General features: G+C 37.0%; 1 protein-coding gene and 1 long non-coding RNA gene across 2 annotated transcripts in view; one reads left to right on the top strand and one right to left on the bottom strand.

Annotated features, from left to right (window-relative positions):
- The window catches only part of LOC148720582 (tetratricopeptide repeat protein 28-like), a 4,116-nt gene extending 2,155 nt beyond the window's left edge, over positions 1-1,961 (bottom strand). The window contains exon 1 of the mRNA XM_088739533.1: positions 1-1,961. This exon is cut by the window's left edge and continues 533 nt beyond it. Coding sequence (XP_088595659.1) covers positions 1-1,944 — 1,944 coding nt within the window. The 5' untranslated portion in view covers positions 1,945-1,961.
- Positions 1-16,726, top strand: part of LOC148720557 (uncharacterized) — a 486,858-nt gene that overhangs the window by 36,723 nt on the left and 433,409 nt on the right. The window lies entirely within an intron of this gene.

The following is a 16,726-nucleotide window of genomic DNA, read 5'->3' as shown; positions in this document are numbered from 1 at the left end:
CATCTCTGCTTCCTTCCTCGCACCGGTCAGTGATGTGAAGTTTTGGATTTCTTCCCTGTAAAGTGCCCTGCCCACCTTGGGATTACCCACAACCAGTGCGCCAGTCTGACTGTGATAGTCCACTGGGCAGTCCTGGATAAGCTTCAGAGTCGTCAAAGAAGAGACGACGCGGAGCCTGAAGGTCTCTGATAAACACTTTCCGCCTGGTTGGTCGCGTAAGGCTGCAAATGGGACTCGGTACAAGCTACGTTCGGGAACAATGATGATTTCCGGCTCGGTGAGTAGTTCGGCCACTGGAGCGATGATCAATTTGGAACATACAGAAAGCATCCTTTCAGCGTCTCTGGCTTTATCGCCTCTAAAATCTGCTTCGCTTTCATCTTTAGGTAATATCGACATGGTTTCGTTCAAAGACCGATCCTCGCACTTCTGTTTGGGTAAAACGCCAAAGCCGCGGATACTTTTGTTGAAAAAAGTATTCAAAGTAAAAGCATCCTCAGCCATGAGAGTTTTGTCATCGACTTCTTCGGATTGTCGGAACAAAGTGTCACCGTTTGCTTTCAGAACCCAAAGAGAAACCCTTCGATCATCATATGAAATGTACAAGAATGCAGAGTCACGTTCTTTGTTCACAATCTCTTCCATCCCATACCATGATTGTGGATCAGCTGAGATCTGATTTTCAACGGAAAAGTTTCGTGCCACCAAGTCTGCTAGGCATCTAGCCCGTCGAAGCTCCTCGACATAAAGTGCATGTCGAGGATTACCAGCAGCACATAGCAGTTTACTGAGCCTCTGGTAGGGAAAAATTCCGTAGCTTTCTAAAAGACCCAGTTGACATTGTTCGTTTCCATGCTGAAGATTTCGCAGTGTTTCAAATTTATCCATGTACTGATAAAGATACGAAGATGCTTCCTCGCGTTTTGATTGCGAGAACCTCAAGCATGAAAAAAGGAGTAGGATTTGTAAATCCTCCCCTATTTTTCCAATATCACAGTTTATCGCGCGGCCTCTCTCAAGGTATTCGTCGGCTCTTTCATATTCGCCAATAATTAGAGACACACATGCTAGGTTTAGGTAGCTTTGTGCAAATTCAGTTCTATGGCCAATTTCACCGCTGATAGCAAGTTGTTTCTTGTAACATTCCATGGCCTTCTGAGGATCATTACGCCAAATGAACACATCGCCGAGGAGACCAAAGGCTACTGCTTGACCTCTTCGGTCACCAATTTCTGTGGCAATAGAAAGTGCTTTCTCGCCATTCGTATACTTTTTGAGTGCGGAAGAAACCCTTCCTAGAGCCAAGTAACATGTTACTTGTCCCGACCTCTCGCCAGTTTTGATGATAATTGCGAGTGCTTTCTCGTAATATTCTTTAGCCTTCTGATATTCACCGAGTGATTCTAACACATTTCCTAGGTTTCCGTAGGCTGCGGCTTCTCCTTTCTTGTCACCAATTTGCATTTGGATGGCAAGTGCTTTCCCGTGATATTCTTTAGCCTTCTGATATTCACCGAGTGAGCGCAACACATTTCCTAGGTTTCCGTAGGCTATTGCTTCTCCTCCCTTGTCACCAATTTGCATTTGGATGGCAAGTGCTTTCTCGTGATATTCTTTAGCCTTCTGACATTCACCGAGTGATGCTAACACATTTCCTAGGTTTCCGTAGGCTGCTGCTTCTCCTTTCTTGTCACCAATTTGCATTTGGATGGCAAGCGCTTTCTCGCAATATTCTTTAGCCTTCTGATATTCACCGAGTGATGCTAACACATTTCCTAGGTTTACGTAGATGGCTGCTTCTCCTCCCTTGTCACCAATTTGCATTTGGATGGCAAGTGCTTTCTCGCAATATTCTTTAGCCTTCTGATATTCACCGAGTGATGCTAACACATTTCCTAGGTTTCCGTAGGCTGTTGCTTCTCCTCCCTCGTTACCAATTTGCATTTGGATGGCAAGTGCTTTCTCGCAATATTCTTTTGCCTTCTGATATTCACCGAGTGATACTAACACTTTTCCTAGGTTTACGTAGATGGCTGCTTCTCCTTCCTTGTCACCAATTTGCATTTGGATGGCAAGTGCTTTCTCGCAATATTCTTTAGCCTTCTGATATTCACCGAGTGATATTAACACAGCTCCTAGGTTTACGTGGGTTACTGCTTCTCCTTCCTTGTCACCAATTTGCATTTGGATGGCAAGTGCTTTCTCGCAATATTCTTTAGCCTTCTGATATTCACCGAGTGATATTAACACAGCTCCTAGGATTACGTAGGTTGCTGCTTCTCCTCCCTTGTCACCAATTTGCATTTGGATGGCAAGTGCTTTCTCGAAATAATCTTTAGCCTTCTGATATTCACCGAGTGATTTTAACATAATTCCCAGAGAAATGTAACCATTGGCTTCCATTACCCTTTCTCCAATTGTCTTCATGTTTCCTATTGCGATTTCATACTGTTTTCTTGCGTCTTCAAACTTTCTTTGCTTGCGAAGTATTTTTGCCAGTTGTAACCTTACTTGCCCTTCTGATTTTGTGTCTCCAAAATCATGGAGTGCGAAAAGAAGTTTTCTAGCGCATCTTTCTGCGTTTGTGTAATCAGAGATGTTGAAATATGCGGACATCATTGTATCATTGATCAAAATGATAGATTGTATAGTGAATTGATCTTCTTCACCCAATGCTATGCTGTTTAGCAAAACTAAACATTCCTTGCATAACTCGATTGCTTGTAGATCACGTTCGGTCATGAGCATGAATTTAGCAACAGAACTACCTATAAGGATGGTTTGCTTGATTTTTGCCCTGTTGTTCATTATGGTTCCCTCGTGTAAGTTTTGGAGGATCCTCTCTAAAATTAGACAATTTTGAAAAACTATTCAGTTGCAAAAAAATTGAGAATTCAACATTCATGTCAATTTTGTACATATACAAAAACCTCATCAATTAAACATTTGATATTCTTAAGGCATAAAAAATTTGATATACATTTTTCTGACTTAACAACAGAAATACCAGTAACATTATCACGTTTTAAAGGTTTTCTGTATTCGTGTATTGGATGTGTAGTAGCATTACATTCTATCCAATTTGACTGTCAGAGGAGTTTTATTAATTCAATTATGTTCTCTGCAATCGTGTTGCAATGTGGCTGACGAATCATCATCGAAAGTTTAGGGCTTTACAAATCAATAGATTCCTCTTCTATTGATTCCTTCTTCTTCTGAATCCAGGCAGTTCATCCAATTCCAAGCATTATAGTTCACGTGTTATAGCGTGACTGTTATCGACAACAGAAATCGAGCGCGAATTGTAAGCTTTTTAAAAAATATCAAATGGAAGTATATGTCGTAGGATGGCAACGCCATTGAAAACACTATTAGCAGTTCTTTGGTATGTATTGCAATGCTGCACCCAGGAGTCATTAGTTTGGGGTGTAACATCCATTGAAAACGTACTTGCATTTCTTTAGTACGTCACGCAGCACTGCCCCCTGGAGTTATTATTTTGGGGTGTAACGTCCATACCGGACAGAATATGAAAAATATAACAAGTCCAAAAACTTTCTCACCATCAAAATTCTTTGCACCTTCCTTGTCACATCACGTTCTGTGGAAATTGCAAACAAGTAAACATTAGCTACACAGATTTATGGGTGTAAATTCGTAGTAAATGTCCTGATCGTGTGACTGAATGAAAAGCGGATGGCGAGAAACTAAAATTAAATTTTTTACGCGAGTCAAGATTAAACTACGCAATAGCGTCGTTGATAACTCAAGAAAATCTCGATCAGGTAAGGACTCATATGGAGTTAATTAATGTTTTCCGCCCATAAACAGGGTCTCATTGTGGGTTGTCACGTAACTCAAGTTGACGGTTTACGGTTCAAAATAAGGCCTTTTGACGATTGACGGTTAAATTTTAGATCATTTGACGGTTGATGGTTATTTCATTGGAACGTCCTTTCTAAAACGAACTAAACGCGCGAATTTGGCTGTAATTTTTTCTAATGACGCATTTGTAAAGGACTGTCCGGTTGATTTATAACTCCTATTTTTAATAAATAACTAACGTTTTACCACACCGGAAGTGTTGCACACCAGAGGTGTTTCCACACCGGACGTCAGTTCTGTCGCTGAACAGTTTTACTCGCGACTAGATGTTAATGAACCTACATGAATATTTTTTTTGTGATATATTAAAACTTATATTTATATACAACAGAACTTGACCCCAATCATGGCAATCGTTTAGTTTTTAATTAAGGATATCTGAGACATTTGACTGCTAACATTGGCTTGCGGTAAAAATATTGCTTTTTTTACAGTTGACGGTTGAGAATTCAGCCATTTGACGGTTAACGGTTGACCCCATTGAGACCCTCTAATAAATGTCGTTCAAGATACGGGGGTATATTTCTTTCAATCAATATGAGGCATTAGCTCACAGAAACCACTTGCGTGACAACGGTGACATCGAGCGCTCATTTTGTAACAACTTGATCGACATGCTATATGAAATTCAGAGAAATTGTTGGCAGAATGAAACAAAACAACTGGCACATAAAGAGCAAAGTCATCAATTCTTTTTTAGAAAAACCCTCAGAATCTGATTCTGACGCCGTCTTTCGTCGATTTTTGCGACCAAGTGATGAAGGCGGCGTGGAATAAATATCTCGTGTTTATGTCACGTGCCACTTAGCAGTCTGACTAGCTGTTGAAAAATTTTTGAAACTCTTGAAATTATTTAAGGTATTGTGTAAAATCAGACCAAACGGTTTTAATTCACTAGGCTCTCTAGATTTGATCTCTAATATTCCTTTTACGAAAGTCGCTTTGAAGCCAGCTCGGAGACTGCGATATACTAACAATCACTACGTAGTTTGCTTTTAAGATGTCTGGTTCTGTCCGACAAACCTTTTAAACTCCTCCAAAACTTTTCGAACTTGAAGGAATCAAATCACACCACTGGAAAACGAAAACAGGTGACTATGGGCTACACAGAACTATCAGCCACGGAGTACTTTATAGCGTTGGAGACATAAACATGCTGTTTTAAAGCGAACGAGAAACCGAATGAGAAAACTGAAATGGTATCTTTCCTTCAAAAGAACATTACAAACAGCGAGAGATCGGGAAAAAGATAAACCCGACCTATCAAATAAATGACAAGGTTGGACAAAATCTCAGTGGAGACTCATTACAGGTTTAAAAGAGTTTATTTTCATATCATTTCTATATTTAACGTTTTAATCAAAAGGGAAACTTTTGTTTTCTTGCTCCCGGTAGGACACATACCGCTAAGTTTATGTTCATCACTTTCTCGTTTCAGAATCTCTTTTATTTTTTGGTTTCTACAATTGTTTGTAAAATTCCTGCTTTATTTGTCAAGTTAATGTTGCTTTGTTTGGAACGCAGAAGTATCACCACCTTGTAAGAAATTTCCAATTCGATTTTAGGAATCACTTCTCAAGAGAGTTTCAACAGGCCAACGAGGATGTTAAAAGGCGGGAAAAAAGTCGCGCAATCAAGCCAGCAGGTTGATCTACTCTCATAACTCTAGATTTTCCGTTGATTTTGTGCGGGTAATATTAATTTTTTTCATTTTGGGGTTTAAAGAGTTATTTTTGATACTGTGAAGTATTTTATCGTCAACGTAATTTCTTTGCAGTGCCAATAGTAGATGATCACACAGAGTTTAATGATCCTACAATTACGAAATTATCGATATTTGCATCAGGCTACGTGGACCTATAAATGAGCATTTTTATAAAAGAGATTACAAAATTTGGTTTTCTCTTATCTCAACCTATCTTGCAATCGCAAAGTTAGAAGATTCTAGTGGACAAAACATTTGCATGATATCTGATTGAGAAATCGTACGTTACCTCAAACTTCTGTAGATCTTTTCTCACCATCAAAACTGTTTTTCTCGCAAAACCAATCCGATCGTCACCACTGGAAAATGAAAAAAAGTTGGCATTAATTATGCAGAACCAACTTGAATTAAGGTACGTGTAACATTTTTGGACACGTGTGCGCACCGTATTTAGTGTTTTCATGTTATGACTGGTGAAACCGAAAGAAAATCATTAATTTGGAGCAATACTTTCCCTGCAAAGAAATTATAATACAGACATGTAGAGAACGGTAAAAATAAAATTAAGGTTGAATTCGGGTCTCATTGTAACATAAACAGATTTATGTTATACATTTTTTCCAAAAGTATTTTTTTTTGGCGCAGAATGCGGAAAACATTTCCCTATCCTCGTATGACACATGTAGCTAATTTAGTGTTCGTTACTCTCCAGATTTGCACCTTATTGAATTGACAGCTCACGTCACTGTCCCATTTTTACGCTGAATAAAAAACTAAACAATTAATCATTGCCTTTTCCGCAGTAGAACAGAAATTTTTTTACGAAGTTTTGAAGCTTATAAAAGATATCAAATCTAATTCCAACAATTGTTTCTCAAAGGCGCGAATAAAATGATAAAAAAAAACCTCGCCATACCCCTCCAACTTGTATTCGCTTTTTTAAATTTTAATTTTTGAAGATTCCGGTGGCACCTGTTGGTTTTGCTAGCGATTTTTCTTTTATACTTGTTTTTGCGAGCACGTGATAAACGCTGGTTAGAATAAACATCTCGTGTCACGTCACGTGCCATTTCGCAGACTGACAAGCTGTTGACTAATTTTCGAAAATCTTAAAATTATTCATAACATTGTGTAAGATCGAACCAAACGGTCTTAATTCACCGGGCTTCCTAGATTTGATCTGTAATATTCCTTTACTACAGCTGCTTTGAAGCTGGCTCGGAGACTGTGATGTAGCAATCATTAGGTGTGCGGTTCTGTGCGACAAACATTTCTTAACGGAGAATTTGACTTAAGCCGTCAGTATCCAAGTGAATGCCGAGTGTATTTGTTCATCCTTAACTTTCAACTTCTAAATTGTGATTCTCCTTTACAGTTGCTATACATTTCCATGTAAAATAGTAATGAGAATTTGGTAACGATCTCTGCACTCTACTCTCCCCACCCCGTTAGCCGGGCAATGTAACAATATGGTGAAGAGAAAATAAATGTCAATCACGATTGTCAGTTTTAAGTTTCACTTGCAATCATGACACTTGCGTGGAAGTGCCACAATAACTCTAAGCCCTGACAGAAGTCTACAAAGACCCTAAAAAGATGATTTAAGCGAATGAAAATAAATGTTGTAAAATGTAAATGGTTCTTAACAGAACATACAAGAAAACATGAATCAGAAATCGCACTTACCCTCAAACTCCTCTAAAATCCTTCAAACGCGAATGAATCAAATTACACCGCTAAAAAATAAATACAGGTGAACATTAGCTAGACAGAAACATAACCTATGAAGTAGTTTATATTTTTGGAGACGTAAACATGCCATTTTTAGCGACCGATGACACCGAATGAGAAAGCTGAAATGATGTCTTCTTCAAAAGAACATCCGTAACATTTAGAGAACGGACAAAAATAAGCTTGACCCATTAAACAAATGATAAGGTTGGATAAAATTCGGAGACTCAGCAGGGTTACATGAGGTTATTTTCATATCATTTCCAAAATGTAAAGTTTCAAGGACAAGGGAAACTTTTGCTTTCTAGCTCCCGCTATGACACATACAGCGAAGTTTGTGTTCATCACTCTCGCGTCTCAACAATCTTTTACGTTTTTTGGTTTCTACATCGTTTATAAAATCCCTGCATTATTTGTCACGTTGATGTTTTTTTGTCTGTAACGCAGAACTATTACCACCAAGAAAATTCCAATTCAATTTCGGGAATCACTCCTCAAAAGAGTTTGCAACCGGCCAATGAGGATGAAAAAAGGCGGGAAAAAAGTCACGCCATCAAGCCAACAGGTTGATCTATTCTCCAAACATTTCTTTTAGATTTTATGTTTATTTTGCGCAGAAAACATGTATTTTTAACACTTTAACTTTAACTCCCAGAAGTGATCAACATGTAACTTCTCCCTATAATATCCATACAGTATCCAGCAAAGTGGTAATGAGAATACTCAAACTAATCAGGTGGAAGTTGTTACTTTGATTAAACACCAAATTCTCATAAACATTTTACAAGGAAAGATGTAAGAGCTAGAGGGGAGAATTAAAAATAAGATCTTGGGAGTTAAAGAGTTAAATAGTTCATTTTTATCATCTGAAGCATTTTATCGTGGACGTAATTCCTTCTCAGTACCATTGGTACATGATCACGCAAAGTTTATACTGCAATAATAAAAATATCTTTATTTACATCAGGCTACGTAGATCTATAAATGAGCAGTTTTGAAAAAGAGATTGCAGAATTTCGTTTTCTCCTATCTTGACTTATCTTAAAAGCGCAAAGTTAGAAGGTTCTAGGGCACAAAATATTTTCATGGTATCTGGATGAGAAATCGCACGTAACTTCAAACTCCTGTGGAGTTTTTTTTTTTTTTTACCACCAAAGCTATTTTTCTCGCACACCGATTCAACCGTTACTACTGGAAAATGAAAACAAAGCTTGCATTGATTATGCAGAACCAAAAGTGAAGTAAGGTACATGTTACATTTTTGGAGACATGTGTGCGCCGCATTTAGTGTTTTGATGCTATGACTGGTGAAACCGAAGGAAAATAATTATATTGAAGCAATACTCTCCCTACAAAAAAAAAAAAAAAACATATAATGCAGACATGCAGAGAACGGTGAAAAAATTAGGGCTGAATTCGGGTCTCATTGTAAAATAAAGTGTTTTATGTTATATTTTTTTCCAAAAGTGTTTTTTTAGCGCAGAATGCGGACAACATTTCGCTTCCTACGTATGACACATGAGGCTAATTTAGCGTTCGTTACTTCAGATTTGCAACTTGTTAAATTGATAGCTCATGTCATCTTCCCATTTTTACGCTCAATAAAAAAGCTAAACAATTTATCACTAACTGTTCCGCAGTAGCACAGAAATTTTTTTCAGAGTTTTGAAGCTTATACTTGATGTCAAATCTAATAGAGTTGGCGCGATGTCCTAAACGATTTTGCTGACATAACGATATTTAGATTTAGATTCCAACATTCGTTTCTCAAGGGCGAAAATAGAATGATAAAAAAACCTCGCCAAACCCCTCCTTTATTACTTGTTTTTGCGAGCACGTGATAAACGCGGATTGGAATAAACATCTTGTGTTTATGTCACGTGCCACTCATTAGCCTGTAACAAGCTGTTGACGAATTTTTGAAAATCTTGAAATTGTTCATGATATTGTGTAAGATCGGACCAAACTGTTTTAATTCCCCGGGCTTCCTAGATTTGATTTGTAACATTGTTTTACTACATGCAGCCGCGCTGAAGCTGGCTCGGAGAAATAATAACATGGTCTGTTTATAGATGCCCGGTTCCGTTAGACTCACACAGTTCCTGACGGAGAACTTGATCTAAGTTGTCAGTATCCGGGTTGATGCCGAGTATATTTGTTCATCCTTAACTTTCAAGTCCTAATTCTCCTTTTCAGCTGCTATATATTTCCACGTAAAGTAGTAATGAGAATTTGGTAACAATCTCTGCGCTCTACTCTCCTCGCCCCTTGACCGAATAATGTTTAATATGCTAAAGAAAAATAAATGTCAATCACGATTTTTAGTTTTAAATTTCATTCGCAATCATTACATTTCGTGGAAGTATCATAATAACTCTAAGTCCTTACAGAAGTCTACAAAGATCCCTAAAAAATTAACGGAATGAAAATACAAGAAAGCATAAATCAGAAATCGGATGTATTCTAAAACTCCTCCAAAACCCCTCAACTAGAATTTAGCAAAATACACTACTGCAAAATGACAACAAATGACCATTAGCTACACAAGAACATCAGGTACAGAGTACTTCATATCTTTGGAGAGATAAACACGCCGTTCTTAGCGACCGATGAAACTGCATGAAAAAACTGAAATTATAACTTCTCCTTGAAAAGAGCATCATAAACATTTAGAGATCGGAAAAAATAAGCTTAACCGATCCAATGAATGACAAAGCTACGTTGGATAAAATTCGGAGACTCGTAGCAGGTTTTAAGCAATTTTTTTTTCTTCATATCATTTCCAAATTTAAAATTTTATGCAAAAGAGGAAATTTTTCTTCCCTCCATCCCGTATGACACACACGGCTACGTTTGTGTTCATCATTCTCACTTCTTAGAAATCTTTTACTTTTTTCGGTTTCTACGATCGTTTATAAAATCCTTGCTTTATTTGTCAAGTTGATGTTGTTTTCTCCGTAGCGCAGAACCATTACCGCCCGGTAAGAAATTTCCAATTTAATTTCAGGTCGAATCACTCCTCAAAGTGATACAACCGGCCAATGGTGAAAGGTAGGAAAAAAGTCACGCAATCAATCTGATAGGTTGATCTATTCTCAAAACCTTTGTGCTGGATTTTTGTTGATTTTTTGCAGATAGTATACATTTTTATCTCTTTGGGTTTTAAACAGTTATTTCTAATACTTTGAAGCATTTTATCGTCGACGCAATTCCTTCGTAGGACCATTAGTACATGGTCACATAATGTTTATCCTACACTGAATTACGCAATTATCTACATTGGGATCAGGCTACATACACCTAGGAATGAGCAGTTTTAAAAAAGAGATTGCCAAATTTGGTTTTCTTTTGTCTTTACTTTTCTTGTAATCGCAAAGTTGGAAGGTTTTAATGGACAAAATATTTGCATGATATCTGATTGAGAAATCGTACGTACCCTCAAACTCCTATAGATTTCTTTTCTCGCCACCAAAACTATTTTTGTCTCGCAAACCAATCAAATCGTTACCACTGGAAAATGGAAACAAAGCTTGCATTAATTATGCAGAGCCAACTTGAAGTAGGTACATGTTACATTTTTGGAGACATGTGTGCGCCGCATTTAGTATTTTGATGCTATGACTGGTGAAACCGAAGGAATATCATTAAAGTTAAAGCGATAGTTTTCCTTTAAAGAAAATATAATGCAGACATGTAGAGAACGGTAAAAAAAATGAAAGCCGAATCCGGGTCTCATTGTAAAATAAAGGGGTTTATGTTATATTTCTTTTCTAAAAGTATTGTTATAGGGCGGAAAATGGAAAAAATTTCGCTTTCCACGCATGACACATGAGGCCAATTTAGTGTTCGTTACTCTTCAGATTTGCACCAGTCGTTATCAAATTGACAATTGATGTAACTATTCGATTTTTACCCTGAATAAAAAACTAAACAATTAATCACTGACTGTTCCGCAGTAGTACCGACATTTTCTTACAAAGTTTTGAAGTTTATGAAAGATGTCAAATCTAATTCCAACATTCGTTTCTCAAGGGCGCGAATAGAATGATAGAAAACCCTCGTCATACCCCTTCAACTCGTATTTCCCTTTTTTTTTTCGTTCTTGAAGATTGCGACCGTTGAAACAGCTGAAATGATATCTTTTCCTTCAAAAGAACGTCACAAGCATTTAAAGAACGGACACAAAATAAGCTTGACCGATCAAATAAATGACAAAGTTGCATAAAATTTGGAGACTCATTGCAGGTTTAAAAGAGGTTTTTTTTGTGTGTGTCATTTCCAATTTGGAAGTTTTAAAGCAAAAGGAAAAATTTTGCTTTCCAGTATCACACATACAGCTAAGTTTGTGTACACCACTCTGCATGTTTCAGAAATCTTTTATTTTTCAAGTTTCTACAATCGCTGATAAAATCCCTGCTTCATTTGTCAAGTTAAAGTTGTTTTTTCTGTAGCACAGAGCTATTACCACCTGTTAAGAAGTTTCCAATTCAATTTCGGAAATCATTCCTCAAAAGAGTTTTCAACCGGCCAACGAAGATGTATATAGGCAGGAAAAAAGTGACGCCATCAAACCGACAGGTTCATCTATTCTCAAAACCCTTATTTTGGATTTTCTGTAGATTTTGTGCAAACAATATACATTTTTAACACTTTGGGTTTTAAACAGTTATTTTTGATATTTTGAAGCATTTTATCGTTGATGCAATTCCTTCGCAGAGCCATTACTACGTGATCACAGAAAGTTTATCGTACAATTACGAATAATCTATATTTGCAACAGGCTACGTGCACCCATAAATGAGCAGTTTGAAAAAAGGTATTGCAAAATTTTGTTTTCTCTTATCTTGATTTATCTTGAAAGCGCAAAGTTAGAAGGTTCTAGGAGTAAAAAAATATTTGCCAGATATCTGAATGAGAAATCTTACGCATCCTCAAACTGCTTTAGATGATTTTCTCACCACCAAAACTATTTTTTCTCGCAAGCCAATCCAGTCGTTACCACTGGTAAATGAAAACAAAGTTAGCATTAATTATACAGAACCAACTTGATGTAAACAGAATGTTACATTTCATTTTTGGAGACGTCCGCACTGCGTCTAGTGTTTTGATGCAATGAATGGTGAAGCCGAAGGAAAATCATTAGATTAAAGCGATTCTTTCCCTACAAAGAAAATATAATGCAGACAAGTAGAGAACGGTCAAAAACTTAAGGCTGTATTCGGGTCTCATTGTAAAATAAAGGGGTTCATGTTATATTTCCTCTCCAAAGGTATTTTTTGGGGCGAGGGAGTAAATTTCGCTATCCACGTAATGACACATGAGGCTGATTTAGTGTTCGTTACTCTTCAGATTTGCACCCTATTAAATAGATAGCTCATGTCACCGTCTCATTTTTACGCTGAATAAAAAAGTAAACAGTTAATCACTGCCTATTCCGCAGTAGCGCAGAAATGTTTTTTTACAACGTTTAGTTGGTTATAAAAGATGTCAGATCTAATTCCAACATTCGTTTCCACCAAGGGTGCGAATAAAATGATAAAAACCCTCGCCATACCCCTCCAACCCATATTTCCCTTTTTTTTTTATTTTTTTTATTTTTTTATTCTTGAAGACTGCGACCGATGAAACCGAATGAAAAAGCTAAGTATTTTCCTTCAAAAGAACATCATAAACATCAAGACATCGGGAAAAAGAGAAACTTGTGAGTTGTTCTGTCTGTAGTGCAGAGCTATTACGACTCGTTAAGAAATTTCCAATTCAACTTTGGGAATCCATTTCTCAAAAGCTAGAGTTTTCAACCGGCTAACGAGGATGTAAAAAGGCGGGAAAAAAAGTGACGCCATCAAGCAGACAGTTGATCTTTTCTCAAAACCTTAACGTCAAATTTTTCTGATAATTCTGTACAGATAAGATAAATTTTCATCACTTTGAGGAATAAAGAATTATTTTTGATTCTTTGAAGCATTTTATTGTCGACGTAGTTCCTTCGCACTGCCATTAATACGTTTATCATGCAATTACGAAATTATTTATATTTGCATCAGGCTACGCGAACCTATAAGTGAGCAGTTTTAAAAAAGAGATTGCAAAATTTGTTTTTTTTCCTAACTTGACTTATCCAAAAATCGCAAAACTCGAAGGAATGTGTACGCTGCATTTAGTGGTTTGATGCTATGAATGATGAAACCGAATGAAAATCATTGAAGCGATACTTGTCCTACAAAGAAAATATAACGCAGACACGAAGAGAAACGTGAAAAAATATTGGGGCTGAATTCGGGTTCTCATTGTAAAATAAAATGGTTTATGTTATATTTTTTATCGTTTTTTTTGCGCAGAAAATGGCAAAAATTTCGCTTTCGCGGTATGACACGACGCAAATTTTATGTTCGTTACTTTCAGATTTGCACCCCATTGAATAGATTAACCATGTCACTGTCCCATTTTTACGCTGAATAAAAACAAAACACGCAAGGAAGCGAAATAGTTTTCACTGACTGTTCCGCAGTAGTACAAACATTCTTTTTTTTAATTTTTTGAAGCTTTCAAAACCTTATAAAAGATGTCAAATCTAATTCCAACATTCGTCTCTCAAAAGCGCGAATAGAATGATAAAACCCTCGCCAGACACCTCCAACTCGTATTTCCCCCTTTTTTTCTCATTTTTGAAGATTCCATTGGCACCTGTTGTTTTTGCTAGATTTTCCTTTATTTCGTAAAATGCTCATTATGCTTGGTATATTAAACTTTGGAAATATTTTTCTAACCACGAATATTTTGATCATTTCTGGATTCAAGTTGTGCTTGCGTTTCGACTATCTCTTTCTCTTGCGGCGTCCGCTGTTTTGGCCAGTATGATGTTAATGCGTATGATACACGATCCTCGCAGTAGATAGCGCTATTTAAGCAATAGCGAAAATCAGACCTGAAAAAAAATCAAGCCTGTAAGGGATTCGAACCACTGACCTCTGCGATACTAGTGCAGCGCTCTACCAATTGAGCTAACAAGCCAACTGGGAGCAAGCCGTTAAGTTGATTCGTAATAAACCCGTGAAAGTGATAAATCAGATACAATGAAATATATGAAGTTCATATATTTTGAACTGCGGTATTAGATACGTACGATGCACGATCCTCGCAGTAGATAGCGCTATTAAGCGGGTTTATTACGAATCAACTTAACGGCCTGCTCCCAGTTGGCTTGTTAGCTCAATTGGTAGAGCGCTGCATTAGTATCGCAGAGGTCAGTGGTTCGTATCCCGTACAGGCCTGATTTTTTTCAGGTCTGATTTTCGCTATTGCTTAAATAGCGCTATCTACTGCGAGGATCGTGCATCGTGTATCTAATACCGCAGTACAAAATATATGAACTTCACATATTTCATTGTATCTCATTTATCACTTTCAGGGGTTTATTACGAATCAACTTAACGGCCTGCTCCCAGTTGGCTTGTTAGCTCAATTGGTAGAGCGCTGCACTAGTATCGCAGAGGTCAGTGGTTCGAATCCCGTACAGGCCTGATCATTTTTTCAGGTCTGATTTTCGCTATTGCTTAAATAGCGCTATCTACTGCGAGGATCGTGCATCATACGTATCTAATACCGCAGTTCAAAATATATGAACTTCATATATTTCATTGTATCTGATGATGTTAATGGTGAGCAATACAACTGAAATTAAATTATCACAGGTTTTTTAAAAATGTTTAGTTTATTTCGACCAGCGTCACTTGACAATTAATCAGATTCAAATTTTGTAAAATTTATCGCTCGAGTTAGATTCAGAATCTGAGAGTGTAGTCGTTTTAAGCCTGCAGTGCTCCTAAGATCTAGTGCTTAATTCTCACTTCCAGCTGCTTTACAATTCCTTGTAAACTATTCAGAAGAATTCGGTATGATCTCATCGTTACACCATAAAGCTGATAGGTTAAGGTTTTCTCATTAGTGTTTGCTGGAGATTGTACCGAAATCGTAAAGAGATTTTAATTGTTAATCATATCAGTGACTTTAAGGGTCGCCGCATCTGTCATGCTTTGTGGCATTTGATCAAGGATGTTTTGCAATTCTTGCGAAATGTCATTAGTATATGTTCACTTAGTTATACTTTTGATAACATCGTCCATGACTAGAATAATCCATATTTGCACAAATCGACGAGGGCCTTTATATAGGCAGCTCAAGAGAATGACACTGTATATATTCCTATCTTGACATCATACAGCTGGAATAACCAACAGCGTAATATGCCAGACCTCATTATGAAAAAAAAGTCGTACCTGCCTTCAGACTCCTCTAAAAACTATCTCCCGCGAAGTACATCAAATCAAAGCCTCTGGAAAATGGAAACGAAATAGCATTAGTTATGCAGAGCCATCGATCAACTTTCAAGGATGTCTGATAAACACAAATCAAAATGAACATTTCGTGTTTCATGCGATGTCGCGTGACACTTTTCAGCTTTTTGAAATCTCGCAGTCAAAAGAGTGAAAAAAAAGCAAAATTCCCACAAGAATCATGCACGAGAATTAGCGAAATAATTTTACTCGGCTGAGCTTCTTAGATTTAATCTGTTCTTCATCCGCATCTACAGTCGCCTCGGCATTGACTTGAAATTTAGGAAATGGAATTACAGTAAGTTGTGCATATATTGCGTTCAAAATTATATGTTGCAATGCTGGAATGGCACTAAACAGAATGTGAACTGTATAATGAATCATAAATCGTACTTACCCTTAAAATCCCTGGAACATTTTTCTTGTTTTCTTTTTAAAGAAATCAAACGACAACCGTTAGTAGATGAAACCAAGTGGTACGGACACTTGATAACTTTGGAGATGAAAAGATTTTGTTTTTTATTCTTTTATGATATGACTAATGAAACTGAAAGCTTGAAACTGAAATGGTATTTCTGTATAACACTAGCAGTGCCAATAGCAACAGTATGGAGAAAAGTTCACTTGATCTAGATCAGTTACCCAGGAGAAAAAAAACACACACACACACAAAGCGGTCATCGCAGACTAAGGTCATTGCATTAAATCGTTTACTGCAAACTTTCATTTCATACCAAGGGATGAGGTGTAATTTTAAATCATTTGCAATGTAATTTCATAAAATAGACAACCAGATTCTGAAGATTAGACAATTATGTCGTGATGATTTTATCTATAAATAAAACGAGTTATTTCGCTTTTTAGCTTACTCATATGACTCATTAAACAAGGGATGAGGCGTACTTTGATATCATTTGCAGTGTAATTTTATAAAGTATACAACCAGATTCTGAAGATATATAGAGGATATTACATGGCCGCTTTGCGCCTCATCCCTTGTTTAATGAGTCATATGAGTAAGCTAGAAAGCGAAATAACTCGTTTTATTTCTGTTTATTATATAGATACTGAT

This window comes from Stylophora pistillata, chromosome 11 (assembly GCF_964205215.1).
Source record: "Stylophora pistillata chromosome 11, jaStyPist1.2, whole genome shotgun sequence".
Lineage (NCBI taxonomy): Eukaryota > Metazoa > Cnidaria > Anthozoa > Scleractinia > Pocilloporidae > Stylophora > Stylophora pistillata.
Note: the sequence above shows the minus strand (reverse complement) of the source record. Positions and strands in the feature narration are given on the sequence as shown.